This window comes from Tetrao urogallus, assembly GCF_951394365.1.
Source record: "Tetrao urogallus genome assembly, chromosome: 6".
Taxonomy (NCBI): domain Eukaryota; kingdom Metazoa; phylum Chordata; class Aves; order Galliformes; family Phasianidae; genus Tetrao; species Tetrao urogallus.
In genome coordinates this window covers 54,869,153-54,896,033 of record NC_136819.1, presented here as the reverse complement: position 1 = coordinate 54,896,033, position 26,881 = coordinate 54,869,153, and the positions used below count along the sequence as shown (strand labels likewise).

The 26,881-nt window shown below is 39.4% G+C and overlaps 1 protein-coding gene across 1 annotated transcript in view; it reads left to right on the top strand.

Moving 5' to 3' along the window:
- The window catches only part of LRRC9 (leucine rich repeat containing 9), a gene marked incomplete at both ends in the record, with an annotated part of 57,274 nt that extends 31,504 nt beyond the window's left edge, over positions 1–25,770 (top strand). The window contains 21 exons of the mRNA XM_079537489.1: positions 2,313–2,430; positions 3,921–4,056; positions 4,913–5,059; positions 5,889–6,010; positions 7,058–7,267; positions 8,105–8,224; positions 9,129–9,320; positions 10,792–10,917; positions 11,857–11,991; positions 14,336–14,513; positions 14,923–15,143; positions 15,863–15,985; positions 16,503–16,633; positions 17,111–17,219; positions 17,567–17,706; positions 19,794–19,930; positions 20,174–20,391; positions 20,599–20,667; positions 22,469–22,561; positions 24,936–25,113; positions 25,595–25,770. Coding sequence (XP_079393615.1) covers positions 2,313–2,430; positions 3,921–4,056; positions 4,913–5,059; positions 5,889–6,010; positions 7,058–7,267; positions 8,105–8,224; positions 9,129–9,320; positions 10,792–10,917; positions 11,857–11,991; positions 14,336–14,513; positions 14,923–15,143; positions 15,863–15,985; positions 16,503–16,633; positions 17,111–17,219; positions 17,567–17,706; positions 19,794–19,930; positions 20,174–20,391; positions 20,599–20,667; positions 22,469–22,561; positions 24,936–25,113; positions 25,595–25,770 — 3,079 coding nt within the window. The remainder of the gene's footprint in view (positions 1–2,312; positions 2,431–3,920; positions 4,057–4,912; positions 5,060–5,888; positions 6,011–7,057; positions 7,268–8,104; positions 8,225–9,128; positions 9,321–10,791; positions 10,918–11,856; positions 11,992–14,335; positions 14,514–14,922; positions 15,144–15,862; positions 15,986–16,502; positions 16,634–17,110; positions 17,220–17,566; positions 17,707–19,793; positions 19,931–20,173; positions 20,392–20,598; positions 20,668–22,468; positions 22,562–24,935; positions 25,114–25,594) is intronic.
- Between the last annotated feature and the right edge of the window lie 1,111 nt (positions 25,771–26,881).

Sequence of the window (26,881 nt, the reverse complement as noted above, 5' to 3'; positions counted from 1 at the left end):
AGTCTTTCTCCAGCTTTCTTATAGAGTCCCTTTATTGGGGGGCTAGGAAGGCTGCTATAAGTTCTCCACAGAGCCTTCTCCAAGCTGAACACCTCAGCTCTCTCATTCTCTCTTCATAGAAGTGCTTCTGCTCTCTCATCATCTTCATGGACTCCTCTGGAGTCACTCCAACTAGTCCATATTCTTCTTATGTTGTGGGAATGCTGACAGGTTCTCATGTAGAGGGGAAGAATAATCTTCAAGCTGCAGCACAGTATGCTGCACACAGTAGCTTGGTAGAAAATTCTAGGCCTGAGACGTGCCTCAGATTGATGATGTTAGAATCTGTGTCTTATTTTATCCATTCCTAATGTGGCTGTGAAAGGACAGTAAATGTTGTTATGAATGGCCAGGCTCCTGAAAGCTGAAAGGAGCAGTAGATGAACAATGCAAAGCAAAGCCCACTTGGATGTATATGCATCTGTATTTCATTTGTACCACAGGAGAACATATGGATATGGCAAGGATGTCACAAATTTGATTTGTATCCATGCAGATTAGCCCAGTTTTTTATGCAAGTGTTGATTTTGAAATCGATGTCACTGTGCTAATTTAATTCACTTCCTTTCACAAATCAATTTGAGACTTACAATGCAAACATGGTTTTCATCATAAGCATTGGTAATTATCTGCCCAAAACTGTGTCCTCAGTGTCTTAGGACGCATGGTTGTCCACTTGTAGCTATGAAACAAAACCACTGCTTGCATCCATTCTTTTCTTTGCAATACTGAGAAGTTTGCAGACTTGATGTGTCACTGTATTTTTGAAAGTTACAGTTTTACCACTGTTCATACTCTTTTGATCTTTTCTTTCAGTACAACGTGAAGCAGATTTGTTCATCCCTTACTATCCTTTGCATAAAGTTGGAAACACAAAATGATCATCACTCAAATTATTTAAGCTCGTACTGGGTGTCAGATTGTTCCTGTGCTGGGGAACTCAGATTGGTACAGCCAATAGGATTTGGAGTTCTTTTCATATTACCTGGAGAGAACAGAACTTTCTAGGAAGTTCCTCAGAGTATTCTGTATCATGGTGGTACAATATTTCCTGCAGGCTGCGTGGAAAACTGTCTTAGTGTGTTAGCTCCTAGAATGAATTGGCCATGTTGGATCTGTTCATGATGAGCAAGAGCCTGTTCCAATAGATCCCAGGCAATTTATGGCATCAATCTCCCTTAAGTGCAGTTATGTAGGAATCAGCCCATGCTTTTTGCTCAACACTGTTCTTAAATTGAAACAACCTTATGGTTTACTGCTAATTTTGGTAAAGGGAGAAATGGGGGAAGGGGAGGGCAGTGAAGTCAGGAAACAAAGGAATAATTATCAACAGTGGTGTAATATTTGCTGCTGTTAAAACAGATTGTGTTACTTTCTTTCTTCTCGTGCTACAGCTACCTTCCTGGTCTTCAGCAAATTAAAGACTTTTTCTCTTGCAGCACCATTGTGTTTTAACCCCTGCACACAGCTCTCGCTCACTCTCCTCAAGTGGGAGGAGAGTGGGAATCAGAAAAATAGAAGTGTGAGAACTCATAGGTTGAGATAAAGGCAGTTTTCTATGTAAAGCAAAAGATGAAGGCGCATGCAAAGTAAAAGAAGGAATTCATTTGCTACTAATCCATGAGCAGGCAAAAGTTCAGCTGCTTCCAGGAAAGGAGGGCTTCCTGTGTGTATCACTTCCTTGGGAAGACAAGTGCCATCATTCCATATGTCCCCACTTCTTTGCCCCAGTTTTTCCTGCTAATCATGACTCCGTATGGTATGAGGTGTCCCTTCCATCAGCCTGTTCTGGCTTTGCTTCCTCACAGCTTCTCATGCACCCCCAGCCTGCAGGGCAGCTCAAGAAGTAAAAAAGCCCTTGGCTCTGTGTACTTTTCAGCAACCACTAAAAACATTGTTGAGTTATAACCACTATTTTCTTCAAAAACCCAAAGCACAGCATCACATTAGCCTTTCCCTATAAAGAAAATTAACTTCATCCGAGCCAAAACCATCACAAGAGGTAAATAAAAAGGTAGATATTTGTAAAATATGATCAAGGAAATGGAGGCTGATTGTACCAATTGTAAAGATTCAGGAAAGACGGTTCTCTCTTGCAAGTGATTTTGAGATTACAGTGAGTATTATAGAATTTGCATTAATTTTAGTCTGCTATCTTATAAATGTTATGTAAATGTGTATCAGCTTTCTCTGGTTAAAGTAGCTATACTGGTATTTTTGTCTGCTTTTGTAACTGCATAATGAAAACCTGAAACCTTTCTTTTCTTCTTAAGAAACTACAAAGAGAAGCTGGAGTATCTCTTTTATGTATTTAATCCTGAGTGGTCAGTTGAGGAAAAGCAGCTGCTTCAGGTACTGGAGGATGGCTTCCATGACATGGCAACGCATGCGGTATGCTATGAAATGGACAAAGACTGCTATAAGTAAAGGATAGCAAAGGGAGTAGTCAGAAAATTGCTGCTCTCTTCTCCCCTCTTCTTTCATCAGTTTTCTATTCATTCGTGTTTCCTGTTTCTTCCCTGTCCTTACCATATCTCTTCATTTTACTCCTGCTTCATTCTTCACATCTTTATGCCATCTCAGGCAAAGCCATGATTAGCACTTTCCCATTTTTCCTCACCGTCTTCTTGTCCTTCCCTTGCCCTTTCTCTTGCTGTTGCACATCATCTCTTCTCACTCACTGCTTCTCATCTGTGTCCCTGTTGGTTTGCCAGTACTGTTGCTGTTCTATCTTGAACGTCTCCACAGTCACTGCTGCAGCACCTCTGTGAGCTGCCTGTGGATCACATTAGTTCAATCATTTCTTCAGTCGTTTACCTTCGAATTTTCATTTCTGTGTGTTTCAACACAATATTATTTTGTTTTTCCTACCATGGCGATTTTTAATCGTATCAAGGATTTTCAATTCTTTCAATCTCAGTTCCAGTAATGCAGCATCCTGTGTCCTGTTTTGCAAGCCTTGTCCTAAAACTAAATCACCACATCTTTTGTCCTTAAACACAATAAGATTAAGATCAGTATTTTCTCTGGTATTTCCAGCTTCCCAACCCTAACTATTGGTCCCTGCTGGCATGGATCCTAGTTGTTAGCCCAATCATAAACCCTTGAAACTGTTAGTCCTGTCCCAATGACCCCTTTCAGCACCAGACTGAAAAAATAGCCAGACAAGTGTAATACATTATTTCATTATGAGTGAAAAAAATTATGATCAGAAAAAGTATTTTCACAGGCTGACAGAATGCTTGAGGTTGGGAGGGACCTCTGGGAATCATCTTGCCCAACGCACCCATTCAAGCAGTCGCTAAGAGCAGAATGCCTATGACCTTGTCCAGACAGATTTTGAATATATCCAAAGGTGGAGATACTTCAGATAAGGAAGTTTTTCTTTTGCCTAACGAAGGAAAAATATAGAGTAGAAAAACAAATTCATGGCAGCGTATCACTCTTCTCTGTTACTCTCCTTTTCTTCTTTCCAGCCTTTTGTATGCCTGCCTTTCTTGCTTTTCTCCAAGAAAAGATCAGAGTTTTGGACAGCAAGATTTTATCTTCAAATATTTTTTTGCTATTTTCAGCTTTTGCTTTCTTACCATTTGCACTGTACTAGTTTACAAAGGCTGCACTGAGATTCTTATTTGTGGCATTACATGTATGTAAGCATAGGGGAGGACAACTCTGCACATAAAACTAACAGTCGGATCTTGTCTGTTTCTCTCATTCTGTTAAAATAACACCATAAACCATTTTCTTACTCTTTATTCTTCACTTTTCCTGCCTGGCATCCCTTATTGTAATTCATGTGTATATTTTCACGCTGCTTCAATCTGATTACATTTCTATGGGATGGACTAAGTCAAAGTTACTTGGGCCTTTAATCTTTGCAGCAGCCTGGGAGGAATGAAGCTGTCCTTCTTTGTAACAGCCTGAACATATGTGAATGTCCCAGAATAGAGTTTCTGAAACAGCAAGCCAAGGCTGAAGGCAAAAACAGGAGTGATCCTGAGGAGTCATTCAGGCATGGTAATCCAAAGTTTGGAAGGATGTAAAACTGATGTTTTGATGTTGTATGATTGCTGTATTTTGTGCTATAGGCCCAAGGCCAAGAGCTGGTATATGTAACCTTGAAACGAGCTCTGAAACTTTGTGGAAGTCTGTTTCAGTGGCAGTTCTGCATATTAGGAAGCTCCACAAAGGAATTGGCCTACTACAAGTAATTTGCAGACAGGAGTTTGAGAATCCATGGGAAATGTTCTCATCTGAGAAATAATTAGCCATATCTAATCTTTTCATGATCCAGAAGCTCTAGGAAAGGACAGAGCAAAGAAAGGCACAAATACATTGGGTTAATTTGTGTCCAGGACAGGACACCAAAAGGAAAAATATATTGTAGGTTGGTTTTCAAGAGACAAGGCTTTGGCAGTCATGCAGTGTGACTGTCATTTCCGTGGCTTGGGAATGATCAAATTTCAACCAAATCTGAAAAAAAAATAAATTAGAACTCTCAAAGATAATCAAGCATTCACAACTTTTGTAGAATTACGGCTAAACATAGATTAGTTTCCCTCCCAGGTTCTACTGTTCGTTAAATCACTTGTAATTCAGATTTCATTTGCTTTAAATACTAGCCAGCTAGAAAAGTTGTATTTCAGTGTGTACTTGGTTTTTTGCCAGTCTATTTATTTCTTGAAAAACACAGATGTTGATAATGATTCCATGTTTATTTTATATGTGTCCATATATATATGTAGGTATTACATACTTAATAGACCATTCATCTACCAGTCAAAGATGTCTTATTACATTAAGCACCATAGTTTTATTATCCCATCCCCATTCCCTAAGCTAGAAGCATTAAGTATCTTCTCTCCACACTTAGGGACAGTGATAATTGCAAAAGTTTTCCTTGGCCACAGTGCTCCAGTTTGTCCAACGAATCCCATCTGTCAAGTCAATTACCCAGAAGCTAATTCAGTATTCAGGCCATGGAAATGCCTAGAAAGGGGTGCATCTCCTTCAGATAATGGTATGTAGCAGTAGGTATTTGTTAGCAAAAAAATTAAGGTTAAAGTAACCTTTGTTTTCTAAACTCATCTTCCACTTTGGGTGTCAAGATGTTTCATTTCTTGGAACAGACTCTGCTTACCTGAAGTACTTGTTTTCAAAGACAAGAAGCTGCTATTTATTTAAATATAAATATTTGTGCTAATTTAGTCCACAGAGTGGAAGTGAGCTGTGCCATGCTGATTTTAGCCATTAATCCACAGTAAGAGTAGCATGCTTCTAGAGAAAAGCAATGTTATGAGTAATGAGCTTAAATCTGTATTGTATGATGTGCATCCTCTCACTGGTAAATTCCATTTTACCCTTCCTTTTCAGGAGAACACAGAGTGGAGACTGAGTAATAATTTTACCTCTTCTGTTTGATGTTCCTTCTAAACATTCAGGTGCTTAAAGTGAGCAGCATCTGTCACTTTATAAAGGAATTGGGTTTGTTTCTGGTTTTTTAGAATGGAAGAAAAAGAAGCATCATTAGGAAGATGATCACGATGTAATGAAGTACTTTTGGACAGTGCAGCAACAGAACATTGCAGGAGAGCAGTCTGTGATCTCCAGCTCTAAGTTTGTCTTCCACAGGCAGTGATCTTCATGCTGGAATTTGGCACATGCTCATTCTGTGTGGGAGATTAGATAGCCAACTTAAAGTCTCTTATGAGTCTGCATGGCAAAGAAAGTCTAATAGCAGGAAGGAATAAGTCTGAGCTACCTTCCTGGAAGCAGATATCTTTGGTTTATTAACATTCTGAAATGAACGCTTAAGAACAATGTATTTTTTTCAATTTCCTCCACTGTAGAAATGTGGGCTTCTTTGGAACAGAGAAATTGTGACAGCAGTGGATGGCAGTGTGAGTGGTTTGTATTTGACCATGGCCTGGTCCTGCCAGAATACATCGCTGACCTTGAGTACGTCACACTGGTACGTACTTTGTTTTTCCTAGTGTGATAGTAGAGGTTACATTTTAAACTTCAGATATCAAAATGAAAAAAAGCAAATAGGTGAAATGAAAGCCTGCTCTGCTCACAGGACCTGCCAAGCTCAGCTTTAAGTCTGGTTCTCCTCTGTCCATTCTATCTGATCCAGATAAAGCTTATTTGGAAGTCAGTGAGGCACTTTCCACTCATAGGGGGAGCTGGAGGAAGCTTTTATTTTGTAGTTGTAAAAGGCACAGCGAAGAAAGCACAAATCCCTTAATTAAGTTGTGATAGTAAATGGAAATGTACGTGAAACATACACCCAATATCAATAAGAATTCCTTTCCTGAGGTACCAAGGTGCAACCAATAGTATTGACTTTAAAATATCTTGTTTTCAAGAGATATTTAGTGAGCAAATGATTTTTTAGTTGTTTGGTTTAAATTGTGAGTTGTAAAGTTTTGGGAGAAAAGAAAAGAGATATATTTCATTCGCCTGGTATCCTAAGCAAGTTTTTCTCAAGTAAGAATTGTTTCTGTTTATTTTCACATATAACCCATGCAATGCTGCTCTTTCACTCATTTAGCTTCATAACTTGCTGCCAAGGTGCAAAGGGTCATTTCAGACTCTGAGCTCCTCTGTGTGCCTGGTAGAAACAAAAAGAGTACAAACAAGAGTTTCTGAGGATATTCAGCTCTGGGGAAAGGAAGAAGTAGAGCAGAATTCACTGATGGGCTGCCTGGTCCCATGCTTCAGTTGTAGGCTGCTCTATTGTGACTCTTCAGTCCATATGTGTACCTCTTTTGGCTCTAGCCAGAGATATATATGATATATAATGACCTATATAAAAAGTCATCAGGTAGTGCAATGATACAACTTAAACCTAATGTCTAGCAGATCTGTGTCACAGAAAGATGATTTCTTAACTTCTCTGCTATGAATTCCCTGATCAAACTCCTCTGGTTCGATGCTGAATGTTAGATTTATTACTTAAGTAAAAAGCAGACAGTTTACAAACCTTAGATTCCTCTTTTTTAATGTATCTACATAGGTCAAAGACAAGTCTCTGTTTTCTACATGCAATATAATTGCAGGAGAGAGAATGAGAAGCACAGAAGTTTTTATTCCGTCTCATGATTTGCAACGTGATGATGAAGTTTTGAACATGGCACCATCAGTAGAAGTCAGGCCTAAGATTACCTGTTTAGATGAAGTAAAAATACTTTCAGTAGCTAAGGCCAATATCTACAGTCAGCTACAGGTGAGGTATTGCTTTCTTTTTTAATATTTGCTTTTTTCAGCAGAATAAATGTGTTACAAAATCATTACTTTGTTGTTCAGGTTGACCAGAGAAAACCAAAGATGGTCAATTAAAAATTAATGTTTCCATTTGAGCTCAATTCTGACATTGCTTAGGTTTACTTGATGTCAGTAGAACTTGTGGTCCTCTGCCCGTCAGTTTCATGCAACGTGAACAACTGTTGCTTCCTATTTGATAAACAACAATGAAAAATATCTGATGCTTCCTATTATGAAATAGTTTCCAAACTGTCCCATTTTTAACTCCAGTTTGTGAGCTGATGTAATTTTTTTTTAGTCTGCTGCTCATATTCTCAATCCCATTTTACTTTACAGCAACCTTCATTGCAATGTAATTCCAGCAACTGTCCTCTTAATTTGCCTTTTCCTAAGGGTCTGCACTTTGTGTCTCCTTGGCCTCACTCTTCCCATTCTGCTCTTTAAGAAACAGGGGGAACTGCTGAAGTTGCTTCATGTTCCCTTCTCCCATCAGCTGATAGACTGTCTTTCCATCTTATTTTATATTATTATATTATATTATTCATATATTTTGTGAAGAAGAAAATAAATATTCCTCAAATTAGTGAAAAATGACTAATCATAGCCTTTTGTTGTCTTTCAATATTACCTGTCAATCTGCATTCATCTTTTACAGTCTTTTTATGATTTATCAATAGGATGGTATTTATATTTGCACTCCAATAGCTGAAGCTTTATATTTTTAAGGCAGCTATGGAGTACTACAGATTTTGACTGCGTGTCTGATAAAATCATAATTTCTGATGTACTTTTGGCCTAGGTCTTGAATTTGCATGGAAACAGACTGAAGAAGCTGCAGAACATCTCTAGATTTAAAACACTTCGAAAGCTTGTCATCAGCTTTAATGACTTTGCTTCTTTAAATGATATTTATGACTTGGTGAGAAATCAAGGTTTTTTCAACTTTTTTTTTAAGAAGAAACTTTGACTAGCATTAATATTCATGCACGTGGGGTGGACTCACAGGACAGGGTTGAGGCAGGAAGTGTACATCACAAAAGAATGGGGGCTAACCTAGGATCACAAATGCTGTGGTCCTATTAGCAGCCAGCAATTTTCTCCCATTTGAATCACAGTATTACAGCATTATCACTTTATCACACATCTGTCCTGCACAGTGGTCATTTCAGTTTAGTAAGTAGTAACACCTCATGCAGTACCTGAATTCTCCCCCTGGCTTTGCCACTGGGCTACTGGATGATTCGTGTCACGTTGCTTTTCTCCTTCATTCCTAATAAGTGAAATAATTGTAAAAACTATCAAAGTAAAGGTGAATAGAAAGAGACAAATCTAAATGTTCTTGGAGCAAGGTGCTAAGGAAGGCATTCATTTTCAGCCTTAAAATGCCACACTGTGCATGGATGCTTTTGTAGTCTTTAGACTGGAATGACTAAACACATTTAAGTCCTAACCAGGACCTCTGGGCTTTCCCATCCTGCTGATATGGAATCAGGGATCCAGTTCCCAGGTTACCTCCTACCACTTAGGAGGATCCTGATATGAACAGAGATGCACTCTCCCCCTTTCAAAAACTTCCTGGCATAACATGCCAAAGTGCTCTGCCAGGTAATGGCCCCTTTGTAGTCTTGGAACATGGCTGGAACATTCTAGACTTCCCTCAACAGAAACAGTTCAGAGCAAGGGAAGTCCTGAACACTGGATCCAGTTAGATCTATTTAAAGATTCTGATTACTGACTTTAAAGATACCTGATTACTTTAACCAAAGTTTATTTTGCAATACTTTTGGCAACACAACTGTCTTCAAACCTGTATTGTTTTGCAGCCCAGCCTGGAGTATTTGGATGCAAGCCATAACCATGTGATCACTCTTGAGGGCATTAGAGGCTTAAGCAAACTGCAGTTCTTTGACCTGAGCTGGAATCAGCTGAAAGAGTCCAAGGAAGTTTTGAACATCTTATGTGAACATACTCCCAATGTACAAAGCCTGGACATCAGGCACAACCCATGGTGTAAGGTAGATATCAGTGCTTGAATTCCCTAGGAGAGCATTCTAACCAGGTCCACAGTTACATCGTAAAGGCTTAAAATTTGGTCCCGCACCTTATTGATTCCAAGGTCCTTCCAGTGTAAGAAGCTTTGTGAGCGTTTTATGGCATCTCCGTTCTCACAAAGCCTTTGCTTTTTTCTGTGGTCGCAGCCTGAACAAGTGCTAGAAAGTGAGCCAACGTACAATTAGTCTGGCACTGCGTGCATCTCAGCAGCAGCACAGCTGTGCTGGCTGGAGCTTTGGAGAGAAAGCCAATACTCAGCCCTTTTACTGACACTCGTGCATGGATATTGCCCAACCAGCTTCTGAAACAAATGTTTCTCTTTATTTCTTTTGAATCAGTACGTTTTAACATTATTTCAATAGCTTAGTGAGAATCAACACAGTTAACCCTTACAAATCTGAGGCACTGAACAACACTTAGTATTTAAATGACCATTAAAAAAAATACTGAGTATTTTGTCATTCCAATTCAGGCAAACAGAAATACTTTCTGAGTAGAATACTTCTCTTAAATACTTTGAATAGCAAACCAACAGGAAACAGAACTCCATTCAGACACCCACTGGTCCCTTTAAGCTTCACTGATGCTTTTCAATACTTGTTAAAACATAAAAAGAAATAAGAGCTGCTAGTTCCAGTCTTCTTTGTTGTGATTAATTAAGCTTTTATCAGATTAAACTTTTAATTTCGCTAATTTTTTTTTGCCATCAACTTTGTGTCAACGTGGTAAATGTGGTGTATGACACATCCCTGCTTTGACATCCAACTACAACGGTTAGTTAGTTCAGAGCAAAGCAGAAAATCCTCATCACCTTTCAGAGGATGCATTCTACCAGCTAGCTCATGAAAGACTGCATTTGGGTTATTTAGCAATCAAAATATATTGAAAGAACATCCACAGACAAAGGCATTGTTATTCATCATGTGAGAAATGTGTATTCCATGTACTGTTTTAAACTAGTGGGCAGTCTAACATATTCCCTATTTATGGGATACATTTGGTTGATGTCTTGAGGCTTCAGTGACACTTCTGAATCCTTTAAACATCACTCACATGTCCTCTGGAGCTTTCTTTGCCTTTGTAATATTTCTAGCTTGTAAATGGAACTCCTAAATACAGCTCATATATTAATGAGTGCTGTAAGATTAGTAGCATTCCGAGCAAGCCATGTGACTCCAGACCAGTTTATTTCCATCAGCATCACATAAAATCAGGATGATCAAAATTGGCCCAAAGGTAACTTGTGCTGCATGTTTCTGGCAAACTGCATTAGCAGGGATGATGTGGTGGCTCTGCTGAAGATCACAGCAGAGCTCAACATCCCTGAGCTGACAGTAAAATAACCAGAAAAGCAATGGAAGCCTCCTCCTGGTATGAACTGGTATTTAAAAAAAGAAGAAGACAGATGAGAGTAACCTTTTTTGTCTCCTCAAGCCCACCTCCATCCGGCTCAGTGTCATCGGCCGACTGAAGACTCTCACTAACCTAGATGGAGTCCTGATTGCTGATGAAGAAGCTGCAGAAGCACTATACTATATTGAAGGATCAGTGATAAACAAGGTGTGATATTCTGTTCTGTTACAACTTACAGTGAGTTCTACCAAAAGGGAAAGCCATGTGAACAGTTCTACACCCGTGTTTGATGTTGTGGATGATGCTTTAAAGAACACTTGGTTTTTCATTGTATTTTTGTTATTGTTTTTTTCTGAAGACAGGTGTTTTATCTTTGCTTCTATCAGGAGATCTGAAAGTACGTAATAAATGTAGGTCTTACAAAGATCTCTGTTGCTACCAAGAATTTTGCTTTGTCGTGGTGCTGGAAACAGTCATGTCCAATTCCTGCTGAATACAGGATGCAAGAAAGTTTCAATGTTTGCCAAATAGAAACAACGGAGGGGAAAATAGCTGGATAATGGTACTACATCCTTCTTTTAAATATCCCTTGCTTTAAGGTCTTTTCTATGGGTAAATTTTCAGAGTACTTTACAACAGGTATGGAGCACATCCTCCCAACCCTTGAGCACAAGAACTCTGGACTATATCTCTAAGCACTCCTGAACCTTAGGCTGAGCTTAAGTAACACACACCATGGACTGTCTAGTTGGAACTCAATGCTGGCACAACATTTATATGATCAGAGCACAGTCACAGCGCTACTGTCTGCTCACAGTGAAAGCAAACAAGGATCCTCCTGCAAAGAAATGGACAGATACCTTCCCAGGAAAGTCTGTAAGGTCAATACAGAGGATTCAATGAGGTCTACCTTCTCTGCTGTGAAGAACATAAGCACTGAAAACTTCAAAAATTTGATATGTGAGACCTTATAGGAGTACTCCAAACCACTAGACTTATTAGATCTATGATTTCTCATGTCAGCTGATATCTCACCTGTTCCTTTCAGGAGCAGAAAATTTGTATGCCCTTTACTGTATGCTGGTGAACTGTGTATGGTATCATTTATTACGGACTCAATAAAATATTTTCTTCTTTTTCCTCTAGACATCACTGTTGAAATATTCTAGGACTGATGAAGAAAAGCCCCCCATTCTCAGTGTATTTTCTTGTGCTACAATTCTGTCTCAAATCAGCAAGAACAGGGTGGATTTACAGATGGAACATAACTGGTATTCAATGGTAAGGCTGGTGCTGTTTCATATACTTACATCAACACTTAGATTACTCTATGTAAATGTTTCCATTTGTTATCTTAAAACATTTTATGCTGTTTGATTAAAATATATTACAGAAAACTTGAAAGTCTAACAAGAACTTACCTTGTTTCTGATTATAGCCACCTCCAGACATCTCACAGGAGGAGGTTTCGGATGCCTGAAGAGGGCATTTCGATTGCAGTTTTTGCAGTGCCATTTTCCTTTTAGCATTAAGAGATTTTTAAAACCAAGGAGTGACTTTATGCAAAAAGCAGGCAAAAAAAGCATTTTCTGGTAATTTCTGTGTCCAGACCACTATGAGCTCTCCGAGCTACAGCAAGTCTTATGTAAAGCCATTCAGACTAGGGTTCATTTCACCTAACATTTGTGGTCTGCAGCACAGATAACCACATTTGAACTATTAAGCCTAGGTTCCTTCTATAGGCAAAGCAGACACAAAAACAGCTGTGGGACCTGAGTCCTGGGAGTGTTCAGAGGGGCGCCGCAGTTTGAAGTGCGCTGCCCTCTAGCAGGGAGTCTTACAAGCTGTCACAGATGGAGATGTCCCTATTGCTGATAGCAGTGTGCTGACACGAAGTTCTCAGTGGTTCTATAAAGATTTGGAGTAACAGTGAATCTGTTACTTGAAATAGGTCTCTCCTACTCTGTCATGTCTACCCTGTTTCTGAAAAAAATTTGGCTTCCAGCACCAAGTAATTCTTGTTTTGTTGTAAAGGGCTAGAACCAGGTGTTCTAAAGAACCAGAAGTCTTTTCCTTATTTAGTCCAAATCATCCCACTTCTTACTTTTTGAGATCCATCCTCTAACCAGTATTTGTCTGTTAAACAAGAGATACTTTTACAATGCAACTGAGACTGTTTTGTTATACCCAGTGCCCAGTCAGATCTGAGCTCTCAGAGTGCCTCAGGCCATTCAGAGAAAAGTCTCTCCTGCATTCTCTAATGCCTAGCATTGTAGCAGAGCCAATACCGTAGCTTTTCCTTCACTGGAAGGATTAATTTATGTCTCTTATTTGGCTGTTTATGAGTTTATAGGAATTTGGTATCTTTCAGAGTTCTGCTTGTCTGACAGATTGAGCCAAAAGTCACCGCTGGGGTTGAAGGGCAGTGGTAAGGCTCATGGGTGGATGGAGAGGGAGCACAGTCACACCAGGCTTTTTTCCTTCCACGAAACTGAACTAACAGGCAGCCACAAGAGTCAGAGGAAAAAGATCCAAGGTCACCCTAACCTGTTGTGACCCATCAGTTGAAATCATGCTAATCCTCTCAGTATGAAAGGTTAAAAGCTCCTCTGTCAGTTCAATTTGCTAACACAATGTAGAATAGCTAGAGGAAAGCACATATCTGTTGATAAGCATAGCATTTCATTCTGTGTGCATTGGGGAACTCAGAATTACTGAAACTGCTGGGAAAGTTATTGCATTAGCACGTGTCATGTATCTTTTGTGATATCAGAGAGAAAGGATTCACAGTGAGTAAAATACATTTTGGGGAAAGGAAATAACGTAGCCCAAATTGTTCTTTAGTCATTAACAAATGACACTGAATGTTTTAGGTTGTATTTATAATACTGGATATTATGGGTCTCTACAATGCTATCCAGTTTTTTAAAATTGAGGCTGTGTGATCATTTTGTTCCTCCATTGCACAATGATTTGTTAACACACTGCAGTATCAGAAAGTAGGGGAGCCATGGTCATGCAAACAGGTTATGGATAGCCCTGACAGCCCTGTCTACCCTAGACTGCTTGTACAGTCAGTGAGTATACAGATGTCATAATTATGAAATATACAAGAGAGTTTGGCCGTGACTCAGGACTCAGCATCTGCTAGACCAGATAAATATCCAGGTTTAAATATCAATCCCCTGGTGTTATGCTGAAATCCTGCTTCCATTACCAGGATTCCATTTCCATCTAAACCAGGCCTGGTGTAGCACAAGTACTTGTAAAACAGACTAGGCACTAAAATAATGTATTGACAGAAGGATTTAAATCCCCCAAAGCTACCTAAAGGCAAATGCAGGCAAGAAAAAAAAAAAAAGGCTATGTTCAGATTGCTTCAACAGCAGAGGTGCATTTTGGAACTGGCATACTTATGTTATGAGGGAGAAGCTGAGGTTTTTCTAAGTTGTATGACAGATCAGCAGTTCTTTCACGTAATGAGGAAATGTTACATTTCTGCATCTAATAACTTGTCAGAGGTATCAGTAGGAAATGTACACATTGAAACTGAGCACAGAACAAATAGGTGGAATTGAATTGATTGACTGATTTCTTTTAATTCTAGCAATAAGTTTTATTACAGATCACTGTCTTAAATCTGGATGACCAGCATCTCTTCAAAATTTCCAACTTGGAAAAACTGGAGCACTTAAGATGGGCATCATTTAGCAACAACAATCTCACGCAAGTAGAAGGACTGGAGTCCTGTCTCAACCTCGAAGAACTCACTTTAGATGAAAACTGCATTTCCACACTCGATGGTAATACATTTACCATGGTAGTGGCAATTCAGGCTTTTAAGCTAGGACTCAATAGAAATGCTCGTAGTGAAATATTGTACAGAGGTGAGTTTGGATTTTCTAGCTACTCTGTGAGCTTTTCAGGTATTGAACAACCTGATGTCTGGTTGCTGAACATATATTTAGTTGAACCGAAGTTAGGGATTGAGGCAGAGAAATTACATTACAGCAAAATATGTTGTAGTGTTTTGTTGTTTTGTTTATTATTTGGCATATTTACCTACATTTAATTGATAGAATGGTCATGACACAGTTACAGTTGGACCTATTAACACAAACTGTGTCCCTTATAATTTGTTTTACCATCTGTATCAGCCACCTGTTTCTGTTGCACCTAACTATTTTAAGTACATTTTGTTTGTTTTTCAAGGAATTTCGAAGCTCACCAAACTTACAAGACTCAGTGTAAATAAGAACCATCTTACCAGCCTCAAAAGACACGTGTTTGAGAATCTGTCTCATCTTCATTACATCTCTGTTGAGAACAACAGGATCACATCTTTAGTTGGTTTAAGGAAAACATACTCCCTAATAGAATTATACATAAGTTATAACTGTATTTCAGCGAGCCAAGAGATACATCATTTAAAGGTAAATATGAATTTACTACTTCAGAGGTTAATTTGGTTTTTAACACGTTAGAAATATTTTGCTGCTTGGAACTGAGGAAGCTGAACTGCAGAGCACAACTCAAGGTTCTGCCTTTGAGTGCCGCATCCATCTAGCTTTGCACTTGGACCTAAAGTGATCAGAACCCCACAGTAGCCTTTTTTGATGAGTGCACTTTTAGAAGGAGGAACTAAAGCCTCTACTTAGATGGGGCTCAAAACTTTCTGCAGTTGAATATCACATACACTGCGTAGGCCTCACGGCTTATAAACCAAGCAATAATTTTGCACGTCACACAACCACACACGCAGCAGTTCCAGTTCCTTTCAGCTACCATATGTATGACAAACTCTGCTGGCTGCTGTCAGACACCAACTAGTGGGAGCCTGAGACCCTGGTTCTTATTTCTGTTAAGACTCTCTTAAAACTCTGTGAGAAGACAAAGGCCTTTCTAGGGCACGTTAGTATAGTTTTCACGTACTTTGAGAGCTCTATTTGCAGATGGTACATTTGTCTATTTGTAGGTGGTGCAAAATGTTTTTAATCTAAATGAAAATATCCGGACTCTCTTAAGTGATCAGTTGGTTTTGACTCTTGCAGGTGACAACTGAAGAGACAGCTGAAAACAGAGTAGCCTGAAAGCACCTATGTATGGTTGTTTAAAAGTAATACTAACAAAAGATTTGTTTTACTCTTCCCAGGGTTTAACTAATCTGATAATTCTGGACATGAGTGGAAATGGAATAGTCTGGAAACAAGATAACTACAGACTATTTGTATTATTCCATCTTCCCTCTCTCAATGCTTTAGATGGCATCTCTGTAGTAAGTCACGCTGTATGCAGATTATAACCTGATTTTTTGTTAAAATCATTCTTTTATAAATCAAGCTCCAGATGACTGGACTTACTGACATCACACATGTAACTTTTCAGTAACATATGTAACATATGTAACTCAGCAAGAGTTCCATTGTTTGTTTCTATCTATTTTAGTCATATTTTTTGAGATAGAAATTGGCTTTTTGTGTTCTTTTTGTAGAAGTACCTACCACTATAGTGTCCTGGCACATTGCTGGAGTTCTGGGGACTTTAAGTCGTGGAGCATCAGCATGATCAGCTCCAACTGTGAAATCAGTGAATATTATTTAAAATTCTTTGTTATGAACCAGCTGAGAGAAGGCAGCCTAGTCTGTTGTGTAAGACAAATGGCCACATTTTTAAGGCAAAATGGCACCTTTTAGAGTTACTCCAACTGCAAATATTTTCGTGTTTCTTAAATTGCTATCATGGTTGTAGATCTGCATTAATGTAGCAGACTTCCCTTGAAATGCATTTAACAGGAACCTGCGGAAGGAGAATGTGCAAAAGATTTGTTTGAAGGCAAACTCACCTCTGACATGATTGCAGATAGGCTGGGACATTCAGACTTCACCGAAATGCAGGAATTAAATTGGGCAAGCTCTAACATAAGGTGCGGTGCTCTTCAGAATTGCGCTTTTTAACAGTAGCATTAGAATGCAGTTAGAATGTGAAAATCTGAAACTAAAGCTAGTGTTTACCAAATGTGCCAACTGGTAATTCCCTTCCCAGCCTACAGCTAAATGAAGAAGGGAAGACTCCATTGGAGCAATGGCAGCTCCAGCACTGCTGGAAAGCAATGAAAACAGCCTGAAGCTGTTATTCTTTAGCTGTACAGGCAAAAGGAGCAGACTGTTGCAGGCCCATGCTTTCGGTGTCAGAATCAAGTCAATTTCTTACTATTGGGGAAAGAAAACTGTGGATTTGTTTGAGATTTTCATTAGATTGCTTATTTTGTAGGAGCATGTTATCTTTCTAACCAACAAGCCAGCGTGTTAGGGCTCTGCTCATGCTATGTACGTCCTTTATATCTTGTTTTCCGATACTACGTGTACTCTAATTCCATCATTACATTCTTTACTTAATTCAGAGCTGTAGAGCTGGTGCCAGCAGATCAGTTTAGAGGTGTCAGCAGTGTGAATTTACAGAACAACAATCTCACATCTTTCAGTGGATTAATCTTCCTTCCCAGTGTCAAGGTGAGTTGGTGACAGCCTTTTCTATTTTTACAAAAAATAATAAACTAGTTTCCTCGGATTGAAAATACATCTTTAATCTCATGCAATATGCTCTTTGTGTGGTTTTGTAGCAACAGTCATCAACTGGCAAAAAGCTGATTGTGTCCACTGTTTCAAATATACACTATTGTTTCACCAAACTGATCCTAAAAAAAACCAGTGAATTGCAGCAGACATTTTAAAGCACTCCAGGCTGACCAATTTTGTTTCTAAAAAATGAAAATTCTGAGTCAGAAAAGTGTGATTGGCAGGTTTGCTAATGCCTTAAAGTGGGGCATTCATTTGATTAACTGTGTTTCCTTTGTAAGGTACTATGTCTGAATTACAATCACATTGAATCAATACTGCCTGGACAAAAATCTGCAAATGAGTTAACAAACAGGCAGCAACTGCACCGAAAGGTGATCTCTAGTGGTTATGGACAACAAGAATATACCAAAGGAAGAAGGTACCAGAAGCTTTTAAAGTATGCCTGTGTCTCATTTGTAGCCCACTGAGGAAGGAAGAGCAATCTTCAACCAGTCGATGGAAGTTCCTTGCTGTTCTGTTTTGGGTGTTTTATTGTGCTGTTGTGGGTATTGGTTTTTGCATTCATTTTGCACACTTACAACATGTTTGGCATAATCTACTTGGCTTTTCTGTCCTAAATTCTTTGGGTACAAGTTGTCAGGCCAGTTCTTCACCAAACTAATAATACCAGTCTTTTGTCACCCATCCTTTGGATCCTGTCACACAGACAACTAGGCACACCTTGACACTTATTCACCTTTCTACAAAGGATTTTGTTTTGAGTAAGGGAACCTTCTACCTTTCTCTGGCTGCTGGTTTGATCTGGAACAGTGTGGACATGTACTTCTATCAGGTTGATCATTGATATTCTGTGCTTCATTCTTCAGGTTAATTTGTACATTATACTACAAAATGTTATCGGTGTGAAGAATATGGTGAGATATCACAGAATTGTAGGGGTTGGAAGGGACCTCCAGAGATCATCGAGTCCAACCCCCAGATAGATAGATAGATAGTATTGCAGTCTCTTGAGCCTGATTTCTGAAAATACGGCTGCCTTGTGCTGTGTATTATTCTCATAGCCATCACAAACACTTATTAGAATCAATTTGTTCAGCCAGTTCAGGATAAAATACCTTTTATGACCATAAACAAGGCTTTTGTTTGTTCAGACAAAATTCAGACAGTGGTCTCAGACATAGGGTTTGGATTTTGTGTGGTCCTGTGTGCAGCCAGGAGTTGGACTCAATGGTCCTCGTGTGTCCCTTCTGTGATTCTCTGATTTATCCTGCCATTAAACCTCCTTCCCTTCTCTTATTTCATAAGTGAGAATACGCCATTCATCTTCCAAAGGAGGTGGTTATTCCTCTTCTTTCTTCCTTCTGCCATCTACGGTAGGTCATGTGTTCTAAAGAGCATTTTCAAATCACCTTTCAGTTTGCACTTCTCAACTGTACACAGGACTGAAACTGCTGAAACCTGTCAGGATTCATTTGCTTTCTCCTGCATACAAGAAAACATCCGTAGCCAAATTCAGTTTTATCATATCGGAAAAGACTTCCAGAGTCACCTCTACACCATGGTCAAATTTTATGAACGTAACATTTACAGTGCATCAGAGAATCCTGCAAAACCTAGCTGTTATGTGCATTCTTCTCAAGAGCTCCCCAGACTCTTCTTGTCTTTATTTTTGCATATGCTCAACATCGGGGGTGTGGGAAACCACGAATTTGATTCACATTTTCTGTGGGGAAGGAACACTGACAGAAGAACACATGGATATTGGGTGTTTGGGTTTCCATCATAACATGACAAATTTTTGTGCTCATTTTTCTCTTGTGAGATATGAGCGTTTTTCACACAAATTGAGACTCAGAAAGGGCCTTAATTATAGAATCACAGTGTCAGAGTGCTTGGAAGGGACCTCTGGAGATCCTCCAGTGCAACCCCTGCTCAAGCAGCTCCCTACAGTAGGCTGCAGAGGAAAGTATCCAGGTGGGCTTTGAATGTCTCTAGAGAAGGAGACTCCACAGCATCGGTTCGCAGCCTGTTCCATTTCTCTGTTCATATGAACTCATGTTCATATGGATCTTCTGTGCTCCAGTTTGTGCCCATTGCCCCTCATGCTGTCACTGGACACCACAAAAAGGAGCCATGTGACTCCCTGCACTTTAGACATTCATTCATGAGCACTGATAAGATCCCCTCTCAGTTTCCTTCAGGCTGAATGGTCCCAGGTCTCTCAGCCTTTCCCCAGAAGGGAGATGCTCCAGGCCCTACCCATCTTTATAGCCATCACTCTCTCCAGCAGTTCCCTGTCTTTTTGAACCTGGGAGCCCAGAACTGGACACAGTGCTCCAGATTTCTTTTCTATGTTCAAGTGTAATTTTTGTGAAACCTGTTCTAGTGAAGCTGCAGTCATCTATACATGCTTTTCATAATTGTTTCTTCAAGTGGGAAAAGCTAATATTTCTTTTTTCGAAGGAAAACCATGATGTTATATTCTTGTTTAATTTCCTGGCTTAGGGATGCAGGGTTTGAAGAAAGTCTGCCTCCAATAATGCAGAGTTTGGAAGTTCTTCATCTGGGCCATAACGGAATTACTGACATGGCCTACCTACAGCTTAGCAGGCTGAAAAACCTCAAGTTTCTATTTTTGCAGGGTAAGCGATGATAATTTTTCTTTACATTAATTCAGGTTTTACTTCCCTTCCCTTATGTCCAGTACTAAGTTAGTAAGGTAGTACTTCCCTTATGTCCAGTCTTACCTGTGTCTTGAATTTGTGGTGCTCTTCTCTGGTCTTGGCCCAATGCGAGTGATGCCCTGTCTTTAATTCTTACCATGGCTGTAAGTTTCCTCAGCTACTGAGCAACAAAATTTCATACATTTCCTCTTGGTACGTTAGGAAATTTGATCAGACAAATTGAAGGACTTGAAGGTCTCCAGTTTCTGCAAGAGTTGGTGCTGGACCACAACCGCATTAAAAGAATTTCACAAGGCTCTCTTGCTGGACAGAGTGATCTTCAGACTCTTGATCTAGAGAAAAACCACATACGAGAACTGAATGGTTTAAAACCCTTGGTAAAATTGCAGAAACTCTTTCTTCAGTTCAACAGAATTCAGGTAGGTTGTATCTTTGTTAGTGATGTAGATTCCATGGACTAAATGTTGCAGACTTCATTCAGACAAAAATCCCATTTTCTTCTACGGATTTGCCTCAGTAAAATTACCTGTATTTTCCCCCAAATATATACAGCAGCTGCAAGATTTCTGAGGACTCCTGACATAACAATTTTTTAACTTTTAAATTTTATGTTAACTTTTGCACAGGAAGTATCTGAACTAGAAAAACTTCAAGTTATTCCTAGTCTCAAGGTGCTCTCACTGCATGGAAATCCAGTGAGTATGATGGTCACTGCTACATAAAGCAGATATGTACTTCACCCTAAACACTAAGTATTTACCCTTTATAATTATTGAAACGATTATGATTTTTTTTTCACTAAACAGATCGTTCTACTATTATTGTTTCATGTTTGAAAACTTAATAGAGTACACAATGGTACTGACTTGTAGCTGTCAGTGCAGCAGTGTGATCAGAAGACACTCATTCTTCAGCACGTTCTTCTTCACTGTGCTGCAAGATAAATTTAAAATGCATGTGTTTGCATGAGTACGTTGCAGAGATGATTTGCCCTTTCAATATTCCAAAGCAGGTCAGATCTGTGAAGAAAGGTCATAGAATGTTAAAGGATCTCTGAACCCTGAGATTTTGTTTTTAAAATGGTCTCATAGCAATCTTTTTTGCTGTCGTGCACATTACCCCTTGAAAAAGTCCTGGAAAGAAGTTTGAGGTTTCTTGTTTTCCAGACATGCTCCTGTTCTTCAACGTAAAACTGCTGGTTTGCCTTTTTTCCCTGTGAAAGCAAACTGCTAGAACACAGTAAAGAAAACTCTAGCCCTTCTGATTTTATGAACACAGAGCTGTGGGACAGAAGACAGATAACACTGCCACACTGTAGAACAGGATTCATTCCCAAAGTACATCTCAGTGGGGCCAAATGTATGAAGAAAATCTGCAGGATCTCAGCCTGATGTATTGAGCACTGCTGAGCTTTAAAGTAGCATCAAGCATAAATGGAAACAAAAATACATTTTTCATTGTTAGTTTGAGAACAAATGTGACTTTCTTCAGTTCTTCAACTTCAGTTGAAATATGGGTCATAGTGCTTGTTTTCGTAAATAGGCTCTTGAAGATTAGACTGAAAGCTGAAGTTCTCAGGTTCTAAATGCTTAAGTATTTTTACCATAAATCTGCACTTCGTGGTCTAAAGCAACAGCTTGAAACACATGGAAGAGAGAAGATGAGGGTATATGTTGGAGAATAACACACACAGTGCAGTTGTGGATGCTATTTTCAGTGGACAGCCTTCAAGGGGCTATATAGAGTGGTAAATTAACTGGTTTCTGCAGCAGCTGATGAAAAGGCAGGAGTGTGTCAAGCAAACTGAAAGTCACCCAGTAATGGCCAGAACAGTCATATTCTTCTGAGGAAAAAAGCCAAACAAATTTCACTTGGGAAGTCGCTGTTCCAGTGTCTACTTTTTAGAATCTAGATCTAGACTTCCCCTAAAGGAGACAGAGATGGCAGTCTCAGCTCTCTTCTGTACAGTGTGGCATTAAGGAGAAGTGCCTCACAGGGTAGCAGTAGCAGTATCTGCCACTACGGTCCACGCTGCAGATAGCATATAACCTTTTCTTTTCAATAACCTTTTTTATTACGATAGAACACTGTTGCTAGCACTTTCTGTTTCCAGCACAGCCTGCATCTCAATGCCGCTTCTTAAAAAAGCGTAAAGCTGCTTCCTAGTAACTTCTTTACAGGGAGCACAGTGCATTTGAATTCTTGTGTGTTTGAAGGCTATGACAAGTTGCTTCGGTCCTGCCGAATATGAGGTAAAGGTACAAACATTCCCCCAGGGTGCAACTTTGCCAATGCAGTCATTCGTGGTCGCTTGAAGTTGAAAACCATTGTTCAGAGATGTATGGTCATTTACACCCAGTTTGGGTTCTGTTTCTGGGAGAGTAATATTGGTCTGAGGTTTAGTTCAGACACTTAGTAATGTTGCTGAGGTCCTATCAGATTGTCTTATTGGATGAGGACCCCATTTCTGAGTTAAATTCTGTTTTCTTCATACAGGTTTATCTCAAGAAGAACTACCGTTCACTGCTTGTCATCCAGCTGCCAGCACTACAAGTGTTAGATGGAATTGCAGTAAATGCAGAAGAGAGGGTAAAAGCTGAGTACCAGCACTTTGCGAGTTTATAGTAAATGTTACTTCAGCTCTTAGGACAACATTCACATCATTTACTCTCCTGTAGATCTTGCCCTAAAATTGCCGCTGACTAAGAAACCAAAAGAAGGCGTGACAGCAGTTGGGCATCAGCTGCGACCATTGTCTGTCACACTGACCAGTGTTATTCCTCATTATTTTCTTGTGCTCACCCATCTGTCAGTCTGTCTGCGTTCACTGGGTGTGCCTCATCTCCTTTTACAATACAAACACACTGGAACATAGATTTTTGGTAGGATTCGCTGTTAGGTTGCCTAAATATAATAATAACAAAGCAGAGAGCCAGAGAGGAGGCTCGCTCAACACGTGTCTCTTACTAACAGAGGGTTCTTTGTCTCTGTGGTTCTCTTTATCACTACGACTCCGCTCACTGAAAGAGTTTGTTGTCAGCACAACTGATCTGTGTTTTCTATATCACAGCATGACATTTCTCTAGAGATTTGTTGGATGAACAGAACTCTTTCCTCGCAGCTCAAAGGACTGCAGTATTCATTTTAACCAGCCTTTTCCACAGAAGGATCAACCGAGAGTAATGAGATCTGGAGTCTGTTCCCTCTCTGCTGTGCAAGGCAGTTCTCTCCATGTATCCGTTTCATACCAACACAGCGCAGAAACAATTCTTTTACACATTTGAAACACAACTACTAAGGATGCTGAGAAGCCTCAGTAAGACCGGATTTACTCTCATCACCCTGGCCAGCCTTTCCTCAAAACTCATTGCACAGTTCATAGACAAGAAGCACAGCCAGTAGGCACCTACACCACAACAGTGTTCCACTCCAAATATCTTCTTCAGTTCTTTACTGCCATAATGCTCTCATCACACTCAACCAAGTCTAACCACAGCTATCCTTTATTTAGCTCTTGTCAGAAATGTCTTGGCATAAATACATCATTGCATAAATAGAACCTTTTAGCACAGTTTTGGTTTAGAGATACTAGCGGAGTAGCAGCTGTTACTTGATACTGGTATTGGACACATCTTCACTGTTTTGCCACATCTCAGCTTTCACGTTGGTAGTAGGTCACTGCTGAAACCAGGAAGGTTGAAATCCCTGTACACAGTTCTGTCTCAAAAATGAATCTGTCACAAGTGTGCTATCATGGATCTTCGAATGCTTACATTTACATCTTTGCTTGGAGTCTCAGGACCTTTGTAACTTCTTGTCCTAGAGAAACACATTTTCCCACTTAATGCCACAATGCTTATATACAAGAGTTCAAAGCACTTTTGGATTGAGTAATTTCATGTGTTAATGTTTTATTTCAAAACTGACCTGTACTTTTCATGGATATCACTTAAATAAAAACATGGCAGAATGAGCAAAGCAAGAGAAAGCAGTAGAAGCAATGTAAGGACTATCTTTAGAGAAATCTCTGTTTTATGTTTAGGTTCAGTGAAGATGTTATATCTCATTAGCTGCAACAGAACTGAGCCATTTTCTCATTAGATCATTCAAGTGGAACAACACAAAAGATCTTTCATGTTTGTCAGTTGCATTTTAGTTGTGCTTTTTAAAGTGCTTGTTAGAAAGCAAGAATTGAAACCGTATGGTGTTGTTTAAGCTTAGAAAGTGCTCTTGATCTTCAGCTTCAAAAGAGATTTTCCCAGCAGAAACACGAGCACTTTGTTTCGGGCTATTTTAGGTAGACACCAGAACACTCTGTGCATAATATTATTTCTTCTTTTCAAGCTATTGATTAAATCTCCTTTTAAAATGTTCACTGCTGAATTACAGATGATTTACAGAAGGCAATCAGTTGCTGCTGCCATTCAGGGGTATACAGTCCCATCAAAATTAACACACTGGCATAGACTGGCATACAGCTCTAAATCAGTTGCTACAAGAATTGGTGACCACAGAGTGAGACTTGTGGACTACTGAGTATTTATAAATGCCGTATAGAACCTTCCAGAGGTAATTTTGTATCTGTTGCCCATGCCCTGTCATTGGTTTAAATTTGAACATGCATTATTTTCCATCTTAATAAAAACAACTTCAGGGCTTGATAGGTTTGTTATTTGAGTTCTTACAATGTTGTTTCAAGCATTTGGTTTCTCAGCTACATACGCAATGTTTTTTCATGCACACAGCTGGCATGGCTCCTGTGTTTACCTGAAAGCTTTTCTAGAAAGTGCAATACTGAAATCTTAACCCCACTGCAGTAAATTTAGAACTAATTCTACAGTTCTTCATTCACAGAAAGTTGGCCATTACGGTTTATGCTACCTCAAAACAACAGCAAAAGAAATTCTACTGTAAAGACCAAAACAATTAATCATTTAATCTCTCTTTTCTTTTTCTGATGGAGGATTTCCAGGTTGCAAACTCCACAAAGGACTCTGGATTTCCTGCACTGCCAGACAGTTTTACAAGACGCACTCCTCTCAGGATCTCAACAGTGGACCTGAATGAAAGCATCACCCGTTTATTTGATCTTACATTTGGTCATAAAGTTGCAGAGCCTCTACTGAATAAACCAGATAAAAGTAAGCACAAGCAAATAGCAATATATTTCCCATTCCTGAACATTTAATGTGGTTTTACTCCCTCATACTGCATATTATATGGCTCATATAGAGCAGTTTTAGCATGGATACTTTTATTTTTCTTGAGAAACTTGCAAATTTCTCAAAGAGTTTCTAATAACCTTCCCAAAACGGGGAGAACTTGTGTTTTTTGGAGTAATACATCTTTGCCAGGTGTTCTTCACATTAGCATGGATCTTCAGACTCAGCCTGAGTTGTCAGAAGAACTAATCTTCCAAAAGTGCTTCCAAAAGATTTGATGTTATTGCTTTTAATTTGTTAACCGGTTTCAGTCTGTAAATGAGTTTTTACTGTGCTAGGAAATGATGTCTCACTGATCTGGTTGGAAAATTACAAGCAGAAGAATGAGTGCCATTCCTGGTGACTGACAGCAGGAGTGAGGCTGCGCAGGGAGAATATCCATGTGCATTTTGTGTTTCAGGTATGCCTGGGAATCCGGCAATTGCAACACACAGTCTGCGAAGCAGCCACGTAAAAAGAGCTCTTAGGCAAGCCAAAGGAGCAACAGCTGATCTTGGAAGCAGTTTGGTGCCTCACAGTGTTACTTCTCAAACCAGCCAAGTGCATCAGAACAGCAGAGAAAACGTGGGCAGGTGAAGACTCTTACCAACTCTAAACACAGTATAATTTTCTTTCCTTTCTGAAGAGGGGGTTAGGACCAAAGTACCTCTCTTCCTTCTTCATTTGACTGATGTGCAAGATAACAATACTTTTTTTCTACGAATGCTGCCACGTTTTCTTTTTTCTGATTCCAGATCCACCAAAAATGTGTTTAATCTCTTCTGATAAAATCTGCACTGCATCTGTGAGAACAACCTAGGAAACAATTAAAAATTTTGCAGCTAAAACAATGACTATTAAACAGGGCCAGCTCTTTGATAAAAACAAGCTTGTATCTACCAAATCCCTCTTTAATCCTGCTCCGCCACGAGCTCAAAACTTCATTTTGTTTTGTATTTGTTACCCACTTCTGTTTAGTAATCAAGAATATTAAGTACGGAAGCAGAAGTGCAAGAGTGAAGCTGTCACTGTGGTTAATTCTGTCTAATTGTTGTTCTGTCAGCAGCAGTATTTTTATTCCATTACTTGCTGCCAGCTGATGAAATGGCACAGGAAAGTGACACCACCATTTCTTAGTATATCAAACATTCACCCACCATAGGAAAGTGGGCAGCCCTGGCACTCAGGCATTTCTATCTTGATGATTAATATTTGCTGCCTAAAGAGATGCCATCAAAATCAGCTGTGTAAATGAGTGAGGTGACTCCATGTTACCAGTCTGTGAGCTGTTGGTTTTGGGTTGTTTTTTTTTGTTTTGTTTTGCAAGATTAGTCTCAAATGAGCATTTTCCTTAGACATACTTAATATATTTTTATACTAAAAATGATGAGACAGGTCCTATTTCTTCTTGCTAAAAAAAAATAATCATTAGCTATATTTTGCCATTGAAAAAGAGAGAGCTAGTTAAGGGCTTGCTCCCAGCGATGTTTCTCACACAACCATCTTCAGTTGGCTTTCGGTTGGGCACAGACACAACAGGAGTAGTTTCCAAAGGAAAATGTATTTCTGGTGAGCAGTACGACCAAACCTCTGGAGGGAAACACTTTAAATAAACTGGATTTAATCAGGTAGTGCTGTGCTGACTCACATGTTACAGACGAGAAAGCAGGTCAGAGGAGATGGCATTGCTCACAGTGGCTGTGCAGTG